The sequence below is a fragment of the Gymnoscopelus braueri genome (assembly GCF_963280865.1).
Source record: "Gymnoscopelus braueri genome assembly, chromosome: 9".
Taxonomy (NCBI): Eukaryota; Metazoa; Chordata; class Actinopteri; order Myctophiformes; family Myctophidae; genus Gymnoscopelus; species Gymnoscopelus braueri.
Window position 1 is genome coordinate 1,863,165 of NC_137610.1, and position 23,289 is coordinate 1,886,453.

Here is a 23,289-nt window from a genome sequence, read left to right on the forward strand (position 1 = left end):
AAATGTTTTTTTTTAAACATTTGAAAATAGCAGATCTACAAGCGTCAGCTTGTAGATCTGGTACATTTTCAAATGTATTAATAATCTAAATCTACAAAGTAACTAGTAACTAAAGTTTTCAAATAATCGTAGTGGAGTAAAAAGTAAAATTTTTGCCTCTTAGATGTTAGTGGAGTAAGTAAAAAGTATTGCAAATACTCCAGTAAAGTAAACATTTCGTACGTGTACTTACTTTTCCACCGGTGCATATTTTAGTCAAATCTTTACAGAATTTACTGTAACTGCAACCACCTGATGCTATCTGTCCCTGGAAAGTACACTTGGCAGAGAGAGAGAGAGAGAGAGAGAGAGAGAGAGAGAGAGAGAGAGAGAGAGAGAGAGAGAGAGAGAGAGAGAGAGAGAGAGAGAGAGAGAGAGAGAGAGAGAGAAAAGTAAAAGTACTCATATGTTGCGATGCGACGTGTTGTGAGCTTGTAGATCTGCTATTTTCAAATAGCCTAGTAACTGAAGTTTTCAAATAATTGTAGTGGAGTAAAAGTACAATATCTGCCTCTGAGATGTAGTGGAGTAGAAGTAAAAGTATAGACAATTGGAAATACTCCTGAAAAGTAAAAGTACCTCAGAATTGTACTTAAAGCAATACAAGGCAGGTCCACAAATAACGATTTTTAGCAACCTCTGCTGGTCACTACCGTCACTGCATGTATTTTGCGTAGTCCTGGATTACTCAGAATTCCATTTGTTTTCACCGGATGATGGAAGCATTTCAAAAAGCGTTCTTTTAATTGTTTTATACTATCTGCGGATCGTTTCTCTAAGCCAGTGGAGCATTAGTTACCGTGAGCTGTGTTTTCTTTTGCTGTTGTTTTTCCATCTTCAAATCCTATAATGTCTTAAAAACAGCGTGAGATTCCTTTTTGTTAATAGCGCGGTAGTTCCTGGCCAAACAGGAAACCGGTGCATTTCCGTTTCTGTTTTCCGGCCGGATGACGTCATTTTCGCGGGAATGACACCCCCGCCACCGTTTCAATAGAAAATAGTTTATAAAAGGCTTTCGCGGGTGAAATTCATGGAGTGGGTGTTGTGAAACATTTGCCACTCACAAAAGATTTAATTTAACTTTAGTTTTTTTGAAAAAGTTACCTAGTACAACTTTAAGTACAGTACTTGAATAAATGTACATAGTTACTTTACATCACTGAGTGAGTGAGAGAGAGAGAGAGAGAGAGAGAGAGAGAGAGAGAGAGAGAGAGAGAGAGAGAGAGAGAGAGAGAGAGAGAGAGAGAGAGAGAGAGAGAGAGAGAGAGAGAGAGAGAGAGAGAGAGAGAGAGAGAGAGGGGGAGGGAGGGAGGGGAGAGACACACAGACAGACAGACAGACAGACTTATTCAAGCTGAATTCCAATACCCCAACTTCCACACTTGCTCACTCTCCTCGCGTCCTCCACTCGCGCCTTAGTCCTGCCCCCAGCGAGGAGGAAAGGATTAGATGCGAGGACGGACTAATCGACCGGGTTGGCCTCATAGGATCGGAATGCACTACGCTCAACCCAGTGTCATTTCAAAGCAACGGCAAATTCGGCGAGATCACGTATGGCGTGTCACACAGCTGGATCACAGCCAACGGATCGTTGTCATTGCCATGACAATAAGCATCAGTGTTGGAAAGTGACAAAGTACATTTACTTAAGTACTGTACTTAAGTACAATTTTGAGGTATTTATGCTTTACTTGAGCATTTCCAATTTCCAATACTTTTACTATTACTCCACAACATCTTGGATCCAAATATTGTACTTTTACTCCACTACATTTATTTGAAAACTTTAGTTACTAGTTACTTTGTAGATTTTGATTATTATTACAAAACATACACTAACCACTTCAACCCTATATTAATTTCGGCCATTTGAAAATAGCCGATCTACAAGCTCACAATGTGTAGGGATGCGTTCTGAGTAGTTTTCTACACTTTTGTACTTTTACTCAAGTTTACTCACAAAATAGTGAATGAAGCACCTGGATGCGCAAACTTACATTTATGAATGGAATGCTGACCGCGTCCCTCTTTTTGTTTGTACACCCCCCCCCCCCCACCCCTGTGTTTGCGGCCCGACAGTCCCTTAACACAACACTGCTGTTTTGCCAATGTATATGAGTTATAAGTATGTAAGTCAACAGAGTTGAGGTATTTTGGATTTGGCTCTGAATTACATCATCAGTCCACATATAAACAGACACAATACTGTACATATTTTAAACATGATCATGTTTGTCATCACAGTCATTTATAGCAGTCCCTGCATTCAGGCATGCACGGAGAGAATGAACTATGCTTAGCTTTGTGAAACTGATGCATGGCTCAGATACATATATATATATATATATATATATATATATATATATATATATATATATATATATATATATATATATATATATATATATATATATATAGCGCTTTTCTAAGTTTGGTATTGATACTTTTACTCAAGTAAAAAATGTGAGTACTTCTTCCACCACTGACTGACCGATACATCATGGTTCTGACTCGGCATGATGGAATGTTTATACATGAGTCAGACGTAAAACACTCTCAGAATGAAACCATCAAAACACAAAAAATATTAAAAGTTTTCAAATAATTGTAGTTCAGTCAGATAACTCACGAATAGTTTGAACCAATATTTTATTATGAATGTGAATACAAGTGTGTATATAATAATTTATCTTGGCGTTCGGCTCTGCAATATTTTTTCTCCCTGCTCGGTACAATCATACAGACATCATTAACCATTAAGAGCAGGGAGATAGATATACATACATAACAACCCCCCATGGGGAACAGAACCAATAGCAGAGCCCACTGGTGGTGCTGGGGTGGTGGTGGGAGTAACAGTTGCATTCCAACAACCAGGGGTACAAATGACAGCAGAGAATGAACGAAGACCGAGGTGAGCTTAAATAACCCGCTGATTGGTCAGCTGATTGTCACGTCAGCTCTGACGACAGCTCTGACGTAAGACTGCGTAATAGTATTGTAATAACTCTGTATGCACCCGCATAGCCGCAGTATGTAACCTCTCGAGTATATGCTGCCTGAACTAACTCGCAGGCTACGTCTCATTGGAGTAAAAAACACAACATTTCCCTCTGTGATGTAGTGGAGTAGAAGTATAAGCTTGTAGCTTTGTATATCCGCTATATTTGAAACCCATTAAGACCTGAGGCTGATTCTACAAATGCCCTTTAAATCAGCAGTTCTCACACTTTCAAGATTTTTCAAAAACGTCCAAAAAATAGCAGATATACAAGCTCACAGCGCGACAAGAAGTGGCACGCTGTGAGCTTGTATATCTGCTATTTTTTTCAATGCATTAACCCAATAAGACCGGGAACGCATCCGTGTGTCATTTTCTTTATTTCTGATTGAACATTTGTAAAATATTTAGATCCAAATATATATATATATATTGAAAGATTTGCAAACATTTTCATTTTTTTTTTAAAGATAGCAGATCTACAAGCTCATGCATAGTGCGGCACTCGGTGTAGATCTGCTATTTTTGAATAGCCAAAGAAATCTAAAATGAAGTTTAACATGTGGATCAAACTGATTCCATGGCTCTTGACTCTCAGCATGGTGGAATGTTTACCACATGAGTCACACTCAAGAAGAGGCAGAAGGTGGAAAGCAATTTAGTACATTTACTCAAGTACTGTACTTAAGTACACATTTGAGGTACTTTTACTTTACTGGATTATTTCCAATTTTCAATACTTTAGCTTTTGCTTCTACTCCACTACATCTCAAGAGGCAAATATTGTACTTTTTACGTTCTGCATAACGAGTACTTTTACTTTCGGTACTTTAAGTATATGTTGATGCCGACACATGTTTACACTTGTTTACACTTTACTCAAGTAGATTTTGAGTACCAAACTTTTACTTGTAACTTCTACATTGCAGTATTGATACTTGTACTTAAGTAAAGAAATGTAGTACTTTTTCCACCCCTGCTCAGAGGTTCAAACCTCTCAGAATGAAACCATCTCTAAAAAATGACAAACATGCTGCATGGCCTCTCTGTCAGGAACGGCCCATTAATAGTCATCATCAATTACCATAATTAATTATCCTCGTTAGACAAGAACAATGTGTTTTCTGTTGTTCAAGCCAGAATACATCCTTCATCTCCTTGGTAAATAAACATAGTCTCTGTCAGGAGGAAAGCTTGTATACTCTCCAGACAGTGTTGATTTCGTTGACTGAAACGATGACGAAAAATGTTTGTCTGATTGATTTTTGATCGAATACTTTATGTAGAAAAGACATGGAAGCACTATTTGCAATACAATTTGCAATACAAAAAAAGGTCGACTACCTTTTTTCACTGACAAAAACTAAATAAAAACTAAGGTATGATGACTAAAGCTAAGACTAAATCTATTGACAATTTCGTCAACAAATAAAATCGAGACTATAACGGGAACTAACAGGGACTAGTGGAGAAGAGATCCAGTAGAACTAAAATATAAGTCATTTTATGTTTGGTTGCGCTCGGGTATGGCACTCTGAAAATAGCAGATCTACAAGCTCACAACGCGTCGCAGTGATTGTGAGCTTGTAGATCGGCTATTTTCAGCATGCAAATAAGTGTAAAATCAGCCATTACGACGCCATCACTTCACCGCCAAAATACATTTTAGTCGACTAAATCAACTGTAGATTTAGTCGATTAAAATCTTATGGTATTTAGTCAACTAGAACCTGATTAAACTAAAACATTTCAGATGACTAAAATATGACTAAAACTAAATTGAATTTTATTTAAAAGACTATGACTAAAACTAAATCAAAATGTGCTGTCAAAATCAACACTGTCTCCAGGAGATGTAAAAAGAAAACAGAACCTGTGTTCCAATGGATCCAATGTAGTTATGATTTAGTCACAAGCTCTTGTTAATACTTTGCATTCCTTCAATATGTATTTAAAAAACTGTGGTGTAAAGTAACTAAGTACATATACTCAAATACTGTACTTGAGTAAAATTTTGAGGTATTTATTTTTTACTTTCCTGGAGTATTGCCAATTTTCAATACTTTTACTTCTACTCCATTACATATGAGACGCAAATATTGTACTTTTACTTCACTACAATTTTTTTTAAACTTTAGTTACGAGTTACTTTGTAGATTTGTATTAGTATTACAAACCATGCATTAACCACTACATCCCTATATACTTTGGATATTTGAAAATAGCCGATCTACAAGCTCACAACGTGTCGCTTTGAGACGCGTTGTGAGCTTGTAGATCAGCTATTTTCAAAAGACGTTTATACATTTTGAAAACTTGTGAAATGGGACATTCTGCATAATGAGTACTTTCTACTGTACTTTTACTCAAGTAAATTTTGAAGTCCGGACTTTTACTTGTAACAGAGTATTTCTACATTGCAGTATTGATACACACACTTAACCACTTTCACTTACACTTACTTTACACAAGTGGTATGAAGGAAATAGGGCAGTGGTTTCTCAAAGTGGGGTTCCCCCAGGGGATATGCTGTATTAGTTTACTTACAGCATCACAATCATTTTAACCACTTCATCCAAGGCTTTCTCCGTGGGTGCTAGGCTTTGAATGCTGAAGTATTCAAAAGTACATGCTTTTTCAAATACTTAAGTATTTAAGAACAAAGACCATTTTGATTTTCATATCAATGCATTGCTGTATTGAAATTAATTTAGACATTCGAACAAAGAAAATGGGTTCAATTACTTAGGCAATAACGTGAGCTTTCAAACTGAACAGAATTGTTGTGGCTCCATGTTTTGGCAGAGAAACACTTATATAAGCAGACCATAGTTTACATAATATCTAGATATTTCAGAGGAGGGAGGTTTTCGGTTTAGTTCTTTAGCTCTAAAAGGATTGTGTGTGTGTGTGTGTGTGTGTGTGTGTGTGTGTGTGTGTGTGTGTGTGTGTGTGTGTGTGTGTGTGTGTGTGTGTGTGTGCATGTGTGTGTGCGTGTGTGTGTGTGTGTGTGTGCGTGTGTGTGTGTGTGTGTGTGTGTAGGTGTGTGTGTGTGTGTGTGTGTGTGTGTGTGTGTGTGTGTGTGTGTGTGTAACCAATGACAAATATTAACAAGAAATAATAACTACATCGGATCCATTGGAATTATGTTTTCTTCTTCTGAAGAGTAAGCAGTTTTGGACATACAGTGTTTCGAAAACATCCGACAGAGACCATTATGCTTAAAAAGAAATATATATACATATTGTAAATATATTTGTTTGCTTATGAGTTCGATGCTATTAAATTCAAGATGTTGCTCTTTTATCCAAAATATGGTTCAAAACATGGATAATAAAAACATAACGCCGCTGCCAGGTAGAAACCTTAGTTAAAGTATCTCCATATTTTAACCGATTAAAGGAGTAGTTCACCCAAAAAATGACTTATTTTCTATCAATTACACACTCCATGAAGCCTTGAATTCATGGAGATTTTTTGGTTTTTGTTGCATTCCTAAGCCAATTATTTGATGACCGGCAGAGTCTCTTACTCAAAGAGTCCACTCAGTCTCTGATGACCCGGTTATCAAATTTTTGGCTAAAGAATGCGACAAAAACAAAAAAACAATGTCCATGAATTCAAGGCTTCATGGGGTGTGTAATTGATAAAGAATAAGCCATTTTTTGGGTGAACTACTCCTTTAAACCATTAAGACCGGGAACGCATCTGTGTCATTTTTAGCTTTCTTTGGCTATTCAAAAATAGCAGATCTACAAGCTCATAGCGTGGCACCGAGTGCCGCGCTATGAGCTTGTAGATCTGCAATAAAAAAAATAAGAATCGTGAAAATGTGTTAAAATCTTTGAATATATGTATACATTTTTAACTCAAATCTTTGCTTCTGGGGGTCCCTGGAAGAAAATATTTTCAGATGGGGGGTCCGTGGCCAAATACATATCATTTTGGGAGGTCCTTAACATGAAAAGGTTGAAGAATCACTGATATATACTGTAGCAACATAAGTTTAAAAAAAAAGGGGGAAAAATGATTTAGAAGACATTTGTAGAATCCCCCAGAAGCAATAAGATTTGAGCTACAAATGTTTGCTTAAAAAATATATAAATTCAAAGATTTGCACACATTTTCTCAATAAAAAAAAATAGCAGATCTACAAGCTACAAGAAAATTAACTCTGTGCCGCGCTATGAGCTTGTACATCTGCTATTTTTGAATAGCCAAAATATTCTAAAAACGACACACATGCATTCCCGGTCTTAATCGGTTAAGACCTGAGGCCGATTCTACAAATGCCTTCTAAATCAGTAGTTCTCAAACTATTCTGTAATAAAAAAGAAATCCGATTTTTTCAAACACTAACAAACAGCAGATGTACAAGCTCGCAGCGCGGCACGAAGTGACACACTGTGAGCTTGTATATCTGCTATTTTTTGAATAGCCAACGCAACAAAAATCAAAAATTACACAGATGCTTTCCCTGTTTTAATGGGATAAGTATTTGTCATAATGTCCGGTAGCCCCTACGGAACCTCTCCCTCCGCTATGTAGCTCCGAGATGAGGTTCCTCGTTGTTTCCTGCCGTTTGCGGTCGACATTGTCGCACATTTTCCACTTTACATGTTTCTTACCCCTTTCTGCACATCGTATCCAAAAAGTAAAGCATTTGCGCCACTCTCTCAGATGTTTTAAGTTCTAGCGGAACATAACAGCTTCCAACGAGTTGAAGAAAGTATTTAATTTGCCTCGGTTTTCATCCGGTTCCATAATATTTTGCATTAGAAGATGCAATTCAACATTTGACCAGTAGGGTAATCAGTAATGTTATCTCTACGGGCGCAACTCTTGCGCAATGTCTTAAAAACATGTAACCGGATGAAAACCGAGGCAAATTAAATACTTTCTTCAACTCGTTGGAAGCTGTTATGTTCCGCTAGAACTTAAAACATCTGAGAGAGTGGCGCAAATGCTTTACTTTTTGGATACGATGTGCAGAAAGGGGTAAGAAACATGTAAAGTGGAAAATGTGCGACAATGTCGACCGCAAACGGCAGGAAACCTCATCTCGGAGCTATACAGCGGAGGGAGAGGTTCCGTCTGAGCTAAATGTCCGGCTGATGTGTTTGAACGTTGCTTTACGACTCTGAGCTGCAAACGTCTAAATGTTTAGAGGACTTTGTGAAATGCAGTTGTTTTAGCACGTCTGTCTGCTAGCGTGCTAACAGCCATATAAGGCTTAGAGTAGCCAGTGGGGTGTGTGTGTGTGCATGTGTGCGTGTGTGTGTGTGTGTGTGTGTGTGTGTGTGTGTGTGTGTGTGTGTGTGTGTGTGTGTGTGTGTGTGTGTGTGTGTGTGTGTGTGTGTGTGTGTGTGACTTTCAAATGTACATTTTTTTGTTTTGATTGTATTGCTGTATTGTTGTATTGTGCTTTCTGCTTTGGCAATGTAAACGTATGTTTTCTCATGCCAATAAAGCCCTTTGAATTTTTTGTGTGTGTGTGTGTGTGCGTGCTTGCGTGCGTGCTTGCGTGCGTGCATTACTTGTGAGGGTCCTCACAAGAAAAATGGTTAATGGTTGATTGATTAATGGTTGAACAGTGGTGTAAAGTACATTTACTCAAGTACTGTACTTAAAGGTAGGGTAAGTGATTTTCTTTGGTTAAAATAAGTGTTAAATAGCTCTATATTATGATAGTACTCATTGCTATAGAGTGTTTGTTCAGTAAAAGGAGTCTCCTTGTCTCTCCAGCTCTTTATAAAACAGAAAATGCATTTTCGTTTCAGTTTCAGTTTCATTTCCAATTTTATCCTATCAGGATAGAGAACTCAATCAGGATATAGATTAAGCAAGCGAAATTGGAAGTGATGACACTAAGAAATGAGAAGGCAAAATTGGAACTGGAACACTATAAAAATGAAGCTTAAAAATGGGTACTTTCTCCTGATTGGCTGAGATTTTGACACCTACCGGAAAATGTGTTTTCTGTTTATTAAAGAGCTGGAGAGACGGGAAGACTCCCGTTACTGAACAAACACTCTATAGCAATGATTATTATCAGAATATAGTTCTTTAACCTTTTAACAAAATACTTTTTGTTTTAACCAAAAAATATCACTTACCCTACCTAAGTACAATTTTGAGGTTCTGTTACTTTACTGGAGTAGGCTACTTCCAATTGTCTATAGTTTTACCCCTGCTGGTGTCAATGCACACCAGCAGGGAGAGGGATAACTCTGAGAGGGATAACTCTCAATGCAAGTGGGTGGGTTTTTGCCTAACTTTAGACTTTTTTATTAAGGTAATTAGATTTTATTACCTTAATAAACATTGTCATAAATACTATATGCTTCCAGTCGATGATAAAGTAGGGTATGCTGTAGGAGTGGCGGCATGATTTGATTGACAAGCTACACAACCAATAGCATTCATTCCCCAGCCCTGCTCTTGATTGACAAGCTACCCAACCAATAGCATTAATTTCCGGTGTGTGTGTGCGTGTGTGTGTCTGTACAGTCCTCAGGTACCAGTGTGTTGGTGGACATCTCCGTGATGGGCGAGGCTCACGGCCTGGTCACGGACCTCCTGGCGGACCCTTCCCTGCCAGCCCACACGGGGGCGACGCTGCTCGCCGTCAGCAAGCTGCTGAGCACGCAGCTCAGCTTCCAGCCGCTGCACCGCGCGCGCCTCGGCCCCCTGCTGCACCTGGGCGAGCACGCCTACTGCTCCGACGGAGAGGAGGCCACGCCCCCCGAGAGAGGAGGAGGAGACAGGAGACAGGTGAGAACGCAACGCAAACGAGGTGACTTAACTATAAAACAGTTTTCACTGCGATACTGATGAATAGGAACTTAAAGACGTCATGAAATGGCTTTATTACTCACTTTTCTTTGCTGAGCTTAGCTCAGAAACGGAGGCGTGTTGTGGCTTAACCAATCACAGTCTCAGAAAAAAAAAGACAAAAACAACAAAATAAAATATAGCTGCAAGCAGCGATAAGCAGGGCCAGGGAATGAAGAGAGAAAAAAGAAAGAAGCAATGACAAGTAATATGCACAATAAGCCATTGAAACATAGAAGACTGAACTTGAGAGAAAGAAGACCATGCTATTAACATGAGCATTTTAAACCTTCACTAACCCTAACCTCAGTAAAACAACGCCTAAGCCTATCCTAAAGAAACACTATGTGTTATCCGAATAATGCCAAATCATGATTGCCTCAATACATTGTCGTGGACAGGGATCGAACCAGCGACCTACGGACTCCAAGACTGCCTTTCTTCTCATTGAGCTAGATATATGGCCTCCCTGTTAGTGTCTGTTGATATTTATAAGTATTTCCGTCCATTTTGAACCAGGCCTCTGTGTCTCGAACTACTCTAGATCACTGGTTCACAAACCATTTACCAATAAAGGCATTTTTGTGTCTCCTCGGAACGAAAACTAGTGAAAGTAGCCGTCTACAAGCTCACAAAACGTTGCTATCTGAAAAGTTGTGAGATTGTAGATCGGCTATTTTCACAATGAAGTATGTCATACATTAAAAGAGAGACAAAACTATAAGTAATATGCACAATAAGCCATTGAAACATAGAAGATTGAGCTTAAAGTCATGTTTTTTGCAATGCCACCTCTCACCCACAGAGAGAGAGAGAGAGAGATGGAAACGGAATAGATTGAAGAGATAAGGATAATTCCTTTAACAGGTCCGTTCATGAAAGTCCTTGTGGTCTTGTTTCCAATGAGGGCCTGTGAGCAATTAGGGGTTAAGAGGCTTGCTCAGGGAGAAATTTCATTTCATCGACGCATTTGCTGGCCTGGCCTGGAATCGTACCTGGGGCAACTAGGGCCTCTGGCTCCCTAGGTGGGCTCACTAACCACTCAGCTATGGCCGCCCCTCAAGAGAGAGAGAGAGAGAGAGAGAGACACATAGAAACGGAATAGATTGAAGAGAGAGACATGGAAACGGAATAGATTGAAGAGAGAGAGACATGGAAACAGAATAGATTGAAGAGAGAGAGAGACATGGAAACATAATAGATTGAAGAGAGAGAGATGGAAGCAGAATGGATTTATTGGACATCTCAACCTGTTGCCATTAACAGGAATCAAACACTCAACCTTGGGATTGACAGGCTGCAACACTACCTATAGTGCTATAGCGTTGTCTAGGCTGAGGTTGTCTGTGGAAGATAAAAGTGAACCAGTGAAACCAGCCGATCTACAAGCTCAGAAACACGTTGCTATCTGAAAAGTTTTGAGATTGTAGATCGGCTATTTTCAGAATGAAGTATGTCATACATTGCAAAAACATACCCTCTCAAATAAGCATTTCATGTTATCTTTACCGTTTGCACATGTATTCATTGATACAGTCATGTTTTTTGCAATTCAATTTAAATGAGTCTGCATCAAGTGAGGCTTGAATCGGCAACCTTGCGGTCGTGAGGCACTCGCTTAAGGGAGAAGCCATTGGACCAACAGACAAGATCTGTGAAAAAAGAGATCAGAGAGATGATACAGTTTCACGCAAATAGCTGAAAAATCCTGGGTTTAAGTGTCAACGTGATACATGTGTTCCTCATGAGTCAAGGCACATGTGTAAGCAGGTTTAATGGCTGTCGGCCAAACGAGGCATGACTTTTGCCTGTTTAAAGTTTGCATTTAAAAAAAAAATCTTACTCCAATTGACCAATTGGAGTAAGATTGGTTTCAGTGATATTTGGAATGACCCTCAACATTACCCCAAAGTTTCAAAGAAATGTGAGTTTGCATTTATGTGTTAGGGGCAGATGAATAATTGTGATAAAACTTCAATATTCATTGGCTCATTAAAGCTTAATTTTTTCACTTATGGAAAATCTGCTGCATCGTTGAGTCGGCATAGGTCCAAAATTCATGTGTAAGAGGTTTCGTGCAGATTACTCAAAAATCCCAGGAAGAGATAGCAGGTTTAATGGCTGTCGGCCAAACGAGGCATGACTTTTGCCTGTTTAAAGTTTGCATTTAAAAAAAATCTTACTCCAATTGACCAATTGGAGTAAGATTGGTTTCAGTGATATTTGGAATGACCCTCAACATTACCCCAAAGTTTCAAAGAAATGTGAGTCTGCATGTATGTGTTAGGGGCAGATGAATAATTGTGATAAAACTTCAACATTCATTGGCTCATTAAAGCTTAATTTTTTCACTTATGGAAAATCCGCTGCATCGTTGAGTCGGCATAGGTCCAAAATTCATGTGTAAGAGGTTTCGTGCAGATTACTCAAAAATCCCAGGAAGAGATAGGTTTTAACAGTTTTTCATATAATTCAAAATGGTGGGAGATCTAGAGGTCAGAATTCAAAAGTCAGAGTGTGAAAGTTGTTCATCATGAGTAGACGCATAATGTGTATTGAAGTTTCATGGCTGTAGGTCAAACAGGGCATGAGTTGTACCTGTTCAAAGTTGGCATTTTCAATTGAGTGCTATAGCGCCACCTTTTGACGAAAGATTGTGAGATTTATTTCTTGATAGTTTTTCATGACCATCTACCATATGGCCGAGTTTCATAAAAAGCGACAGCACGGTTCAGCCAGAACTGCGAAAAGTGGCAGAAACAGAATACTGCCAATCTTAAAACAGGTCCAGAGCTGAGCTCTGGCCCCGTAATTATAGAAAAGGGGTAAAAAGCAAAACATTGAAAATAAAATAAAAGCACTGTCTTAAAATGTCGATGTCCTCACAAGAATAATAAGACAAATGTATGTGTGTGTGTGTGTGTGTGTGTGTGTGTGTGTGTGTGTGTGTGTGTGTGTGTGTGTGTGTGTGTGTGTGTGTGTGTGTGTGTGTGTGTGTGTGTGTGTGTGTGTGTGTGTGTGTGTGTGTGTGTGTCCAGCGTCCAAGGCGGAGTCTGCATCCGGGTCTTCTCCGGCGCATCTCGTCGTCATGGACAACCACCACGTCGGCCACCGGTCTGCCCACCATGGAACCCGGCCCAGTCCCCAGTGAATCCGGTCCGGTCCGGGGCGGGCGCCCGCGCAGCCACAGCATCAAGCCCTTCCATGACACGCCCACATGCAGGTAAACCCCGCCTTCCATGACACGCCCACATGCAGGTAAATCCAAGCCCCCAGAACCACGGTAGAACAGTGAAGCGGCCGTCGCCTGGTGGTCAAATCTGGGATAGCAACACTTCCGTATTTAAAATGCTACTGCACGTGCGTCTACCGTTTGGAACCCTAGTGCACTTGCTCATAACTCTATGGCCTGCTCTATTGGCTCCGATATTGGCTCCAATATTTGTACCTCCGGCAGACTTCCGGGTGCTTCAAACGCCACTGAGCAACTTTCATTGAAATGAATAGCTGGGGGCGGGGCAATCCGCCCTCTAGATATATTATAACTATGGGTAAACCACGCCTTCAGAGCTGAGGAGCGCTTTAACCCATTCAGTCCCGGAAAGCATCTTTGTCGTCTTAGATTTTGCTACGTGTATAAGCTATATATCATTGCTGTCCGGCCAAAATCTCCATATTCTAACTTGTTGTGTTTTTTTTTTTCGTAAATGAATGCACTACTTGATCATAGTGTCACTCAATAGCATAAAGAGTAGCAGATCTGCAAGCACGAAACGTGGTGCGTTTGAGCTTGTAGATCTACTACTTTTGATGCTTTTGAATTTGAATCCTGAAAATGAAATACTGAAATTCTCAAGTAAAGTAAGAGTAAACCATGTAGGCTACTTACCGGTAGTTACTTTCTACAACAGAATGCAGTTACCTGGAGGAACTGACAGCTTTCATGGATGATTTTTTTCCCCCATCTCCTCTGGTGTAGGTGTTGTGCACGGTTTCGTTCCCAAGTTCTGTGGTACAGGTGTTGTGCACGGTTTGGTTCCCAAGTTCTGTGGTACAGGTGTTGTGCACGGTTTGGTTCCCATGTTCTGTGGTACAGGTGTTGTGCACGGTTTGGTTCCCATGTTCTGTGGTATAGGTGTTGTGCACGGTTTGGTTCCCAGGTTCTCTGGTGCATCCAATTAAAATAGCTCTGCTAAATGTTCTAGAACCTAGCATCTGGAAGCAGGAGATGAAGTGTGTGTGTGTGTGTGTGTGTGTGTGTGTGTGTGTGTGTGTGTGTGTGTGTGTGTGTGTGTGTGTGTGTGTGTGTGTGTGTGTGTGTGTGTGTGTGTGCGCTCGCGCGCACATGTGTGTGTGTGTGTGTGTGTGTGCGCGTGCGTGCGTGCGTGCGTGTGTAATGGTTAGCAGGTGTGTATTTTCACATACCTTGATAATTTGACGGTGGAACAGTTAAAGTACAATCTGGGGTCTTGGCTGAAACGTTTTGCTTTTAATGCAGTCTCCCTTTGGTGGAAAGTAACATTTACTCAAGTACTGTGCTTCAGTACAATTTTGAGGTACTTTTGCTTTACTTGGTTATGTGCATTTTTCAATACTTCCTCTCTACTCTACCCACCATTGGTCAGTTTATAATCTCGCAGCACCACTGCATTAAAGTAGGAATAGACACAGAAGCACCTGGGGGGAATTGGCCTAAGAAAGAGGAGGAGCCAAACAGAGTTCCTGTTTCTACACAAAAAAGGAGGTGGTGCCCCCAGGGACAAAAACTAAAGAAAGAAAAAAAAACACTTTTTTTTACTGAATGGGTTCCTAGATTAGTGAATTTATTTTTGTACTTAACGAGAATGTATGCAGTGGCTCAGGCGGTAGAGCGGCCGCTTGGGAATGGAGTTAGGCAAATAGACAGGTTTCTTGATTGAGACTGCATGCACAGGTGCCGGTTTCATGTAATCAATTCCCAACATATCCCCAAACCTGTTGTTTTGGGGAGTGTTGGTCTCTGTTCATTCAACCTCCTCTTGTGTGTTGGAAAACTGCTTTGAGAATCGCTATTATTGTTTACACACAACAGAAACTAGGGATTATATATTTCAAGAGTGAGAGATAAAAACAGCATTTGAAAGTTTGATGGGATGCATTTTTACACCTGAGTGCTGTGACCACTTTTCTTTCGGCTCCGGCCTGCACGCACATACTGGTTCTTATCATTGTGACGTTGTCTGGAAATGCGTCTATTGCGGCTAGACTCTAGCCGCTGTAGAGTCATGTTGTGAGCTTGTTGATCAGCTATTTTCTGCGAAGATATTTAACTCTCTCAGTGCCACGCCCCGACATATCCCGAGTTTTTCCCGAGTACCCTCAGTGCCAGCACGAGAAATCCCGAGTTTTTACTTTTGACTGTGGTCGCGCTATTCTGTATATTTTTCATGATCACTTTCGCTTCCTGACTACATCAGACTCACCCGGAGCCGGATGTAAAAAAAAAATTTCATTTCCGGGTCACGTTGTTTTTCTCCGGTGATTTTCGGCCAGAATAGGGAAAGTCACGGTTTTTCACACGGTATAAAAAGCGAACGGAGAGGTCCACGTCTACTCTCTTTGGTCTGGGTGACGATCAGTCATCGTAGTCGTGTATCGCATCGTAATTTAGCCTGATCAACGATTGTCGAAAATGTCAACATCCGGTTCTGACCGGATATGACGTGAGCCTGTTTGGGAGGGGGCGAGTGAGCCAGCGAGATCATCAATGTGTCGATTTGTTGCTCTCTACTGGTAGAACTGTATTATGGGTTTAAAACCCCAATCAGATCATTTATTTGAATGAAAAATTACAAAATTAAAAAATTAAAAAAAAACGCAAATTCCTGGCAGTTTGGGAGTACTTTATGAAAATACTCTTGGCACTGAAAGAGTTAATGTATAGAGTGAAAACGGAAAAGACACTAGTACAGAGCCCTGAGGGACTCCGGTCAACCATTAAGGGTTTAAGTGGTTACAATTTGTGGAAATGTTCGCGGGTAGATATTGCGAAAAATGCCGATCTACAAGCTTGCGACGCAATACTTCAGCACGTTTACGCGAGTAACATTTTGAATACAGATTTTTAACTTGTAACAGTAGTACTTGTACATTGTGGTATTGATGATACTTTTACTACATATTGTCTCTGTGTTGTTGACAGTTGCGGGCGGCCGTACCTGCGGCTGAGCCACACAGACGCTTCCATAGATAAACCAGACAAACTGCAACGCTCAGGTACCTTTGTTTACACGTTTGTTTGTTTGTTTGCATGTTTGTTTACTTGTTGGGTTATGTTTGTTTACATGTTTGTTTATGTTTGTTTACATGCTTGTTTATGTTTGTTTACATGTGTGTTTGTTTACACATGTTTGTTTACATGTTTGTTTACACGTTTGTTTACATGTGAATGCTTCTAGGTGTCATTTTCACTAACCTCTGCAGTGGAGGAAGAATTACGCAGATTTTCAGGACGCTAGCGACCTTCAAATCCAACCCTATATTGTGCTGATCAGAGCAATGGTCACATGTATTGTGTTATGGCCATTTGAAGTGTTAAACACTACTGTAAAACTGCTGTAGTGTCCCATATGTGTTCAAGTTAGTTTTTTTGGTGTGACTGTTCTTCATGACAGACCCCTGAACAGTGTTTGTGCCAAGTTTGGTGCAAATCGGAGATCTTTTTTCCCCCCAAAAAATGTATTACAAATATTCTGAGTTTTCCAGACATTAAAAAGAAATTCAAACATTTTTTCAAAATAAATTCATGAATAAAATTAAAACAATTAAAATAAATTCCATGAATTCCACAAATTTAACTTCTAAGCGGAAGTGAAAATAGCCGATCTACAAGCTCAAGCTTGAAGATCTGCCAATTTCACTAATTTCCCTTTTGGGTCACAGTCTAAAAAGTCTGAGAGCCAGTCCTCTAGGCAGTTTTAATCAGGGGTGCAATGCTCACTGGACGGCCTTGAACGCCGTGCAGGAACCTATTTGACCAGGAGCACGCGCAGGCACATGGATAGATTAAAAACGACTTTAAATTCACACCTCAATAAAGTTTACAAAGGCTCCCGACTCACACCAGGGAATTAACATAGGAATGAGCCTAGATGCATATCAATTGTCCATTGTGTGAATTTTTAGTGTAGGTGTTAAGCAACGTGCGCGTCACTGCTTTAAAATAGAGTGCAACCAGAGTGCAATTCAGAATTGCAACACTGGTTTTAATATAGGATTTTAATCATTTCAAAATCAAATCATGACACGTGCTACATAGGGTTAGACCGGGTGACCAGGTTGAAAGTGGTTTAAAACTATCGTTAATCACAGACGGTAACATTTGTTTGTTTTTGTGTTTGCGTGTGTTTTGTGTCTTTGTTTGTTTGATTATTGTTCGTGTGTTGTTTGTGTGTGTTTGTGTGTTGTTCGTGTGTTGTTTGTTTGTGTTTTCATGGTGACAGAAGAGCAGGCGGTGACATCATCAGACTATGACAGCACGCAGGAAGCCAATCACAGCGATGCAGACGATGACCACGCCCACCACGACAAAACCCCCGCCCACAACGCCATGCTCCGCCCACTAATACCTCCAGAGGTGAGGAGAGTCACGTGACATCAAAACCACACCCCTTTGGTCAGTTAAATGACATCAACACCATGCCCCCCCCTGAGTCACATGACATCAACACCACGTCCCTTGAGTCACATGACACCAAAACCGGCCAGGGACCCCCGGGGACCCCCGGGGAGGCCTCGACCCGGCCCAGGGAGCCTCGAAGCTGGGTACTCGCTCCAGTCCGGGGGACCCACGCCTCCGGGGGACACCCGGCTCTCCAGGCGGTCCCGTGGACCCACTCTTAAGCACCCCTCGGCGGGCGTTAAGTTGAGTGACAGGCCGCGGCCAAAGCACCACAGGGACCTGGTGGTACAAACGGAGAGGCGCGCCCATGGGACTATTATGGACCCACTCTTAAACTCTTAAGCACCCCTCGACTGGCGATAAGTCGGGGGGTCCCGCGGCCTACGTACCGCAGGTACCTGGTGGTACAAGTGCTGCCGCAAAGGTTATCATGCCCATTAGCAGGGTCTTGTTTCCTCGCTGAAGATTGTCTTCTTCCCTCTATGGCCTGAGCCGATTAAATTTCTCTTGGCTATGGTTTCGCTGGGTCAGTGGGAATCTCGTTCAAAAAACGGAGTCTCCGGAGCGCGCCTTCGCGCCCCCCGCGGCATACGGATTTCCTCCGGGGGGCCTCGGGCGGTCCGTTGCAAGACAGTGGGAATCTCGTTCGATTAACTCGGGCGCAGCCACTGCTGAGTTACGGGACAACCGGGCCGCAGGGCACGACCAGCATAGATACGTAGCTGCTCGCAGGTTCATATCAAGTTCCCCCGCCGCCAACCCCATCAAGGTAACTTGCCTTGCGGGTCTATTATCGGGAACTCTGGTTTACTCAACTCCTGCGTGCGCCACCTATGTGGTCTACACCCATATAAGGTACTGTCCCGGCGTGGGCACTTGGCAGTGCCTGCACGCCCAACTCACACAAGTCTGCAGCGCCCTTTAAGACAAGCATATGCTACTGGCAGGATCAACCAGGTAGGCCTCCTGTTCCGCCGCGACAGCGCGCCCAGCTGAGGCGCGTGCCGTGGGGTTGCCGGTCCGCGGAGGCCGCCGAGGCCCCCTGTGAGGAGGGCGGCGGTGTCTCCCGGAGGCGTGCACTGCGTCGGTCGCCACTTCCTCCTTTGCCCCCTAGCCGGACGAAAGCATGTTACGGGGGATCGTGGCCCGTTCCGCAGCTGTTTGGTCGGTCGCCGGAGTACGCGACGCAAGCAGGGTTTGAGAAACGGAGTCTCCGGAGCGCGCCTTTGCGCCCCCGCGGCTTACGGATCTCCTCGACCGCGGGGGCCCTAGGGCGGTCCGTGGCAAGGCAACTAGGGTAGACGGTGCGTCTCGGTCTCGCTAGAAAGGGTCGGCCGCGGAGGAGTGCGGAGAACAGGCCACAGAGGCCTCTCCGCACGTGGTCCCTCCGCGCCTGGTCGGGCCCGCAGGCTGCAAGCAGCGTCCGCCGAAGCACACGAGGTGCCGGCGGGGCCCTTGCAAGAGGCGGGCTACGAGTGCCTATCGGTCAGAAAACAGAGCGGGTTCCACGGCCTTTGCGGGCGGTGTGGTTCCCGTGGAACACAGTGCAAGACTAGAGTGGCCACCGTGGCCGACGGCGGGCCCTGCATTCGGGCAGGCCTGCCGTCCGTCCCCAGCGTCCGCACGCTGGTCAATATAACCGGGATGGGCCTCGCCGCACCCAGGAAGAGGCCTCTTCCTGGGCATGGTCCCTACCTACGAGATGGCACCAGTCGGCCCTTCTCCCTGGCTCTCCCCTTCACACAGGGCAAGGGCCAGGGAGCCCAGTGCCTCACGGCACAGTGCCGGGTGCACACTCGCCCGCTCTACCCGCCCCGGGAGCCACCGTCCCTGGGTAGGAGGTGGTCCATGGACCCCCGGTGGGGACCAGGGACCGGGGACGGCGCCGCCTTGTGGACGCCGGCGGTATTGCGCCCCAAGACAGCAGCCTTTTACAGGCTTGTGGATCTGCTCTTTTTCCAGCCTTTTTTAGCCCGAATTCCAGCTTTCGGACCCGCGGGTTGTCAGAGCAGCGCCGTGCACCCGCCTTAGGCCACCCCTGGTGTGACTTTTTGCATGGCAGACCCCGAACTGTGTTTGTGTCAAGTTTGGTGCAGATTGGAGCAACAGTGTGCAAGCTCACATAGTTTTGAATATTTCTGAAAATGTCCGAAAATGTACATCATAATTTAACCACTTAAACACCAGTATCCGTATTGTGGGGAAAGCTTTCCCCACAATAACAGAAAACAGAAAAGGCCCTAGCATAAAGCCCTGAGATATGGGGTTTAAGTGGTTTAAACTTTTGAATACTTGAGTGTTTTACTCGAGTATCTACTTTGTCCACCGATGCTGGTGTAGCTTACCGTACCACCGTGTTGAACCAACGTGTCACTTCCTGTCAGGACAAACCCGTTGAGGCTCCGGAGCCTCTGGTCATGGAGGGACTCGAACCTCTCCTGAGTCAACTGGCCAACTGGAACTTCCCCATCTTCACCCTGACGGACAGAACCAACGGACGCACCGGACGCATCCTGAGCCAGGTGAGTCTACAGCCATTCAAATCAGTCATTGATCAATGTATTCAGAAATACGTTGATCAATAGCATTCAACAGATGTATTGATTGATCAATGTATTTTGTGTTTTTGTGTTTTTTTTTGTAATGTGTTTTGAAATGGCACACTGTACCTTTCAAAATACATTGATCAATGGCATTCAAAAATGTGCAGATATGCAAGCTCATGGCACGTCACTTCATAGCTCATAGGACGAGCGTTATGAGCTTGTAGATCTGCAAATTTTTTTTAAATTGTGAACATTTGAGCAAAGTAGAATACATTTTTGGAATCAGCCTTATTGGGTTAAAAAAATCTAAGAAGTGATACAGGGAGAAAGGAGGGTGTGATTGCTAGGGGGTGAGGTACATACAAATAGTGCTAGGCTTTTGATTGATTGATTGATTGATTGATTGATTGATTTAATACTTTATTAGACAGAAATGTAAACAGCACGAGATACAGTCAGACATTTGGGCTAAAAGGATAACACATTCCATTGTGGTCCTATGCGGTGTGATTGCTAGGGGGTGAGGTACATAGTGCAAGGGTGTGATTTCTAGGGGGTGAGGTACATAGTGCTAGGTTGTGATTAATAGAGGTAGAGGTACGTAATGCTAGGGTGTGATTGCGAGGGGTAGAGGTACATAGTGCTAGGGTGTGATTGCGAGGGGTAGAGGTACATAGTGCTAGGGTGTGATTGCTAGGGGGTGAGGTACACAGTGCTAGGGTGTGATTGCTAGTGGTAGAGGTACGTAGTGCTAGGGTGTGATTGCGAGGGGGTGAGGTACATAGTGCTAGGGTGTGATTGCTAGGTGTAGAGGTGCATAGTGCTAGGGTGTGATTGCTAGGGTGTGAGGTACACAGTGCTAGGGTGTGATTGCTAGGGTGTGAGGTACACAGTGCTAGGGTGTGATTGCTAGGGTGTGAGGTACACAGTGCTAGGGTGTGATTGCTAGGGTGTGGGTTATATGTGTTCTCATCCTAGTATCTTGTGTTCTCAGGTTTCTTACAGGTTGTTTGCAGACACTGGTCTGTTTGAGAAGTTTAACATCCCTGTCCAAGAATTCATGAACTATTTCCACGCCCTGGAGAACGGATACAGAGACATACCATGTAAGATGATTATGATTATTATTATGTCCAGTAGAACAGATACAGAGACATTCCATATAAGAACGCTATACACTTAGTATATTGTATACTGAGTGTATAAAAAAATAGCCAATTTACAAGCTCACAAGGTGTCACGATGCAGTGCATTGTGAGCTTGTAGATCAGCTATTTTCACTGTTTTTGAAACATTTTGCAAAATTATTTCCCCCCCTTTTTTAACTATTTTTGACAATATAATAAGCCTAACCCAAATGTCGTAATGCATACCTCTACTTTGGTATTGCAAGTATATGTTAATGCCAATACTTGCCAAAATGCTCCCCAAAACAATATACAGGCCTTTTACTTGTACTTAGAGTATTTCTACATTGATATTGATACTTTTACTCAAGTAAACTTCTTGCACCACTGCTTGAAGCTGAACTAGAAGGATTGTGACCACAGCCACTCTGTTCTGGGTACACAAAAAAGTAGGCCAACAGTGACCCTTACTGGGGAAGACAGGAAACACTGAAATAGCAGGTTTAATGGGCTAAAGTTAATGCAAAAGTACTTCGTACTTTGCATGCTTGTAAAAGCCTAATCTTGCAAAGTACAATCGTAATTCATAAGTTACAAACACAAGCAATTTATTTGCAAGTGCAACATTTTGAATACATTTTCTGGCCTTTACGTGCAGTGGTGGAAAAAGTACTAAAATGTTTTACTTAAGTAAAAGTGTCAATACTGCAATGTAAAAATACTGTGAAAGTCCGGAATTCTAAATATACTGGAGTAAAAGCACAAAAGTATTGGTATCAAAATGTTCTTAAAGTACCTAAAGTAGAATGTACTCATTGTGCAGATTGTACCATTTCACAAGTTTTCAAATGTATAAAACATCTTTTGAAAATAGCAGATCTACAAGTTCACATTGTGAGCTTGTAGATCTGCTATTTTCAAGTGGCCAAAATGTATAAAGGGCTGATGTGGTTAATGTATGTTCTGTAATAATAATCAAAATCTACAAAGTAACTAGTAACTAAAGTTCTCAAATAATTGTAGTGCATGGAGTAAAAGTACAATATTTGCCTCTGAGATGTAGTGGAGTAGAAGTAAAAGTATTGAAAATTGGAAATACTCCAGTAAAGTAAAAATACCTCAAAATTTTACTTTAGTACAGTACTTGAGTAAATGTACTTAGTTACTTTACACCACTGTTAACGTGTGTGTGCGTGTGCATGTGTGTGTGTGTGTGTGTGTGTGTGTGTGTGTGTGTGTGTGTGTGTGTGTGTGGTTCAGATCATAACAGGGTCCATGCCACAGACGTCCTGCATGCGGTGTGGTACCTGACCACCCAGCCTGTGCCCGGCCTCCCCAGCGGCCCCCCCATCAGCAGCCTACCCATCGCCGGCCTCCCCAGCGGCCTCCACACCTTCATCACAGACCACAGCTCCTCTAGCAGTGACTCAGGTACAATCCTCAGTGTTTACTTACTCAACCACTCAAACCCTATAGGGTTAGACGATCTACAAAATATTGTAAAATATTCTTCATAAAACGGTGAATGAAGAATTCAAAAACGAAAAAGAGACTTGATGACGTGACGTAAATCGGAGACCAAGATTAAAGGGATACTTCACTTTCACACAAAATAAACATTTAAAAAATATATTAAAAATAAATGAAAAAAGTAATGGAAAAATCACGGCCCCCTCACGCATTAGAGTGTCCTACTAATGTGTGAGGGGGCCTTTATTTTGCCATAACTTCTTTCATTTTTTTTAAATATATTTTTTTAATGTTTATTTTATGTGAAAGTGAAGTATCCCTTTAAAAACAGAACAAATATATTTTAAAAAACTCTTAAAGGAGTAGTTCACCCAAAACATGTCTTATTTAGGGTTAGATTACACAGCCATTGAATTCATTGAGATTTATTTGTTTTTGTCGCATTCCTAAGCCAATCATTTGATGACCGGCGGAAAGATGCTAATGTCTCCGGTAGGAGACTTGTTGAGTCTCCTACCGGAGAGACCGCCGGTCATCAAATGATTGGCTCAGGAATGCGACAAGAACTAATAAATCTCCATGAATTCAATGCTTCATGGGGTGTGTAATTGA

At 42.2% G+C, this 23,289-nt stretch overlaps 1 protein-coding gene across 2 annotated transcripts in view; it reads left to right on the plus strand.

Annotated features, from left to right (window-relative positions):
• LOC308092117 (cGMP-inhibited 3',5'-cyclic phosphodiesterase 3A-like) overlaps positions 1-23,289 on the plus strand; it is a 92,279-nt gene that overhangs the window by 52,309 nt on the left and 16,681 nt on the right. For both annotated transcript variants that reach the window (XM_080437942.1, XM_080437943.1), the window contains exons 4-10: positions 9,551-9,814; positions 12,913-13,097; positions 16,056-16,129; positions 17,356-17,489; positions 19,919-20,056; positions 21,075-21,186; positions 22,468-22,638. In XM_080437942.1, the coding sequence (XP_080294068.1) occupies positions 9,551-9,814; positions 12,913-13,097; positions 16,056-16,129; positions 17,356-17,489; positions 19,919-20,056; positions 21,075-21,186; positions 22,468-22,638 (1,078 nt within the window). The remainder of the gene's footprint in view (positions 1-9,550; positions 9,815-12,912; positions 13,098-16,055; positions 16,130-17,355; positions 17,490-19,918; positions 20,057-21,074; positions 21,187-22,467; positions 22,639-23,289) is intronic.